Here is a 4,258-nt window from a genome sequence, read left to right as displayed (position 1 = left end):
CAGTCACTCACCAACTTGACAGTAGTACCGTTTTATAAGTGTATGTCTCTACCTACTCACCAACTTGACGGTAGTATCAACGAGCCTGATCAATATATGCCTCCACTCACTTTCCAAAAAATTCGGGGCCAAAAAAATTAATGGGTCTTGTTGTACCTCTACTATACATGTGCGGTGTCAACATGTGGTTACAATTGATTCTTCGGTTTTATTGTATCCCTACCACACACCAGTAATGTGTGGTACACATTGCAAAGGTTCGGACCATTTATTTTACTTTTTAAGATACTATGGTATGAAAGGAAACCACTTTGGTGGTCATTTTATCCATCAATAATGTCAAGTGGATCCATGCCACGTGTCTATCTTTAGAATTGCGAAGAAACTAACCCCGGCTATGAGGTGGAAGTCATGTATTTTGGGTGGAAGAATCAAAACCTGATAAGATAATACTAAAATATTAAATTGACCAAACAACGGTGGATTACCAAAAGTTGAGGTCCACTAAAATAACACAAATGGTGCATCAACAAAATTGTGCTCACCTAACCCATCTTACACACCAAACCTACCCCCTCTTTGTCAAAGACTAACGCTATGACACATCAATCTACCGGACAAGGTCTTGCCACGTTATCATCTCCATCACCCTTAGATTGAAATGCCCCTTATACACGACAAAGCTCCAACAAAACTGGTAATCCCCCGTATATCCTCCTATATTAGACTAACTGGGTTCCTGCCCCTCAAAATCTCTAATTAAGAACACCATTTAGTTAGGATGAAAGATTTTCCGAAAAGGATAAGGATTATCTCCTAGTAATTTTGTGATAATCTCATAGATAAGTGAAATGGATAAGGATTATCTCCTTGTAATTTTATGATCATGGCATAGATAGGCGAAAAGGATAGGGTTTATCTCCCTGTAATTAATTGGTTTCATTTTGGTGTGGATTAATAATACAAAGCCCGCGCGCAGTGTGGATATGTACGGATGGGTTTGTCAGTTTAGATGTGGACCCTGTTGGAATGAGCTGCTATGAAGGAATCCGGCGTGCTTTCGTGGAAATTCGTGACCCGCAAAAGTGCAATTAGAGAGAGAGAGAGTAAAATTTAGAGAGAGAAAGGGGCATGAGAAGTTGAAAATCAAATGTAGGATAAGCATAATACACACCTACCATAAGAAACAAATGACACAATTAGTTATTATAAAGAAAAGCTAATATTAACCAAAGGGAGAGAATAAAAATGATATAGAAAACAAATTAATATGGGTGATTTAGTATTTTAATTCTAATTTTTTTCATATTTAAATTATTTGAATTTTTAAAATTTTATTTTATAAAATAAAAAAATCTATTAAAAATATCAAAACAATAATTTGTAAAAAATAAATAAACTAAAATATCTACAAAACTTTTAAAGGAATTTTGATTAATTTATTGCTTACAATTTATTTTTAAATATTTTTATTAAGTGCATTAATTTTATATGATTTAAATTTTGTAAAGAACCATACTAAAATTATATTACAGAATCGATTGGACGGCTTCTCAGCTACTAATAGGCTTACCAAATCTCTCGATGAAATCTTATTAGTAGTTTAAAAAAAAAAAGGAAATGAAAATTATTTCTAACAAAAAGTTCCTAAAAAAATCACCGCGTGTTAGAGAGAGTGAACGGTATGCGCGGAACCGGTCATAACATGCCGCCCCCACCAACCACCCCTCCCGTCTACGCTGCGGACGTTATTTAAATATCGGAACCCTGCGCTTGACAACTCATGCCAGAGGTTCTGGTCTCTGTGCATTTCATTATCCGGCGATTTTTGCGATCCGCTTCTGTCAAAACGTCTATATTTCTGCCACTAAATCTCTCTCAAACTAGGAAATTCCGGCCATAGCTACTCCTGTCAGTTCATTTGTCTTTCCGTCATGGCGCTCAGAGCTTCGAACCCTCTGGTGCCGAAAATTTCACGCTCTGGATATTCCGGCGAAGTGAAACCAGCCAGAATATCCATCAGGGCCTCTGATAATGGCTTGAAAGAGAAGAAACGGAGCTTCTCCGGCTTCTCTCCCTCCAAAGAGGACTTTTTCCGTCTAGATCTGGACCTCACAGTGAGGGACCTGGAACGCCTTTTCCAGCAAAAATCCGGCGCCGGAAACGATTTTTCCGGCCGTCCCGTACGCGTCGCTTACCAAGGAGTTCGTGGCTCTTATTGCCAAGAAGCTGCCATGAAATCTTATACTTTCTGCAACGCTTTGCCTTGCAATCAAATGGAGGAGGCCTTCAAGGCGTTAGAGGAGAAAACAGCGGATCGTGCAATCATACCCGTTGAAAACTCAATCGACGGTCAGATCGGGCGTAACTTTGATCTTCTCGTAAGGCACAATGCGAGCATAGTTGGAGAGTCCATCTTTCCTGTAAATCACTGCCTCTTAGCCATTAAAGGTTGCGAAAAGACCAGTATCAAAAGGATAGTGAGCCATCCTCAAGCTATAAGCCACTGCAAAACGAGGCTTGAAGCCTTAGGGCTAGAGATCGAAGAGGTCTCAAACTCAGCTGAAGCGGCCAAAATCCTATCAGAAAACTCCATTACCGATACAGCAGTGATAGGATCCCAGATAGCGGCTAAAGAATTTGGCCTTCAAATTCTTGAACAAAACCTTCAAGAAAGGAATGGAAATTTTAACCGGTTCTTCCATCTCGCCCTGAGTCCGGCGACTTTTCCTACCAGTTCATCGGGAAATTCGTCCTGCAAAACGACCATCGCGTTTTCTCTTGAAAACGGGGTCTCTGATCTTGCTCGGGCGCTTTTGATATTCGAGACTCGGGATATTCCCGTGACTCGGGTCGATCACAGGCCGAACCGGAGCCGACCCATCAGAGTAGTGAAGAACGAGGAACACCGTGTCGGGTACTTTGATTACGTGTTCTTGCTCGATATCGAGGGCCACGAATCGGATCCCAAAGTAGAAAAAGCCCTCCAGAATCTCAACGAAGTGTCAGGATTTTTAAGGGTTCTTGGATCTTACACGTGAAAGTGTGTTCACTATTGAGTGAAAAGGGGTTCTTGAGTTTGAAAATGTAAATAGAGAAAAAAGTTGAAACCGAAACGGGATGCAGAAAACGAGCTGGATAGGAAAGAAGTGTACAGATACACATGCTATAGAAAACTGGCTTAGAATTAAGCCTCTTTAATTTCTAAAAAAAATTATTTTATTATCTTACTATGGAAGCTTATGAGTTTTGAAGCAGAAAATCGTTCTTTCTGCCCGTGATTCATGTCAATGGATTCATTTCAATGATGATAACTCTACTTACCATTGATAAATTCGGTTTTTTAATTATTTAAAAAAAAAGAAACAGAATATCTAATACCACAAGAAGAGAGCTTTTTATGGACCCTCATGTGGGCGGGGCGGCCTGTATATTTAAGAAGAGAGCATTTTTCGGAACAAACGTGTTGGCATCCCCGTATAGTTGGTTGTCTCAAGACATCGTCCCCCTGCGAATGCCTCCATACTTTTCCGGCATGTATTTCACAGTGCCTTAATATATTTGTCCAACATGTATTTCAATAACAGACTTGGTGGTCGGTGTAACATAGTGGCACTTGTACCAACTGCCATGTCACACCCCAAGAATTTACAATACTGTTATTCTTGAGATGTGACAGACAAAACATATATACATCTATTGATAGGACAAATTTACAGTGGCGAGGTCTTACAAAGTAAATAAAAAAAGCTAGCACAACAACAGTATATTCCAAGGTTGATATTGACTAGCACTCAAAATGAATCCGCAGTTATCCTGAAAAATGTTTACCATAGTTTGATGAGTTTGGCTACTCAGTAAGTGATCATCATAAACCTAAAAATAATCATGATTGAAAGATATCAATATTTTTCAAAATGAGATCTATTAACAGAACTGTATCAACAGTTTCACTTTCAATAAATGCATAATTAAGTAAAATCCGAGTAATTGAAATGCTTATAACACTTTTAACGGCAGTACATAATTCCAAGGATTTCACAAAATACCCTACTGGCGTCCCAAGTAGGTCACCTATATACCCCATCAGCGTCCTGATAGGTCCACTTAATCCCTATCGGCGTCCCAGATAGGTCCACTTAATCCCTGCAAGTCCACCTATACCTCACCGGCTTACCGGATGAGTCCACTTAATCCCTACCGGTAGGTCCACTTATACCTCACCGGCGTACCGGATGAGTCCACTTGCATACTTAAA

The 4,258-nt window shown here is 39.6% G+C and overlaps 1 protein-coding gene across 1 annotated transcript; it reads left to right on the top strand.

Annotated features, from left to right (window-relative positions):
* The first annotated feature begins 1,804 nt into the window (after positions 1-1,804).
* On the top strand, positions 1,805-3,722 carry LOC18431352 (arogenate dehydratase/prephenate dehydratase 6, chloroplastic). Its single transcript, XM_006841477.4, has one exon. It carries the CDS (start codon positions 1,935-1,937, stop codon positions 3,039-3,041), a length of 1,107 nt encoding a protein of 368 aa, XP_006841540.1. The 5' UTR covers positions 1,805-1,934; the 3' UTR covers positions 3,042-3,722.
* The last annotated feature ends 536 nt before the right edge of the window (positions 3,723-4,258 follow it).

Source organism: Amborella trichopoda, chromosome 2, assembly GCF_054954075.1.
Source record: "Amborella trichopoda isolate Santa Cruz 75 chromosome 2, AtrichopodaSantaCruz75HAP2 v2.0, whole genome shotgun sequence".
Taxonomy (NCBI): domain Eukaryota; kingdom Viridiplantae; phylum Streptophyta; class Magnoliopsida; order Amborellales; family Amborellaceae; genus Amborella; species Amborella trichopoda.
This window is presented reverse-complemented; position numbering and strand designations above follow the sequence as displayed.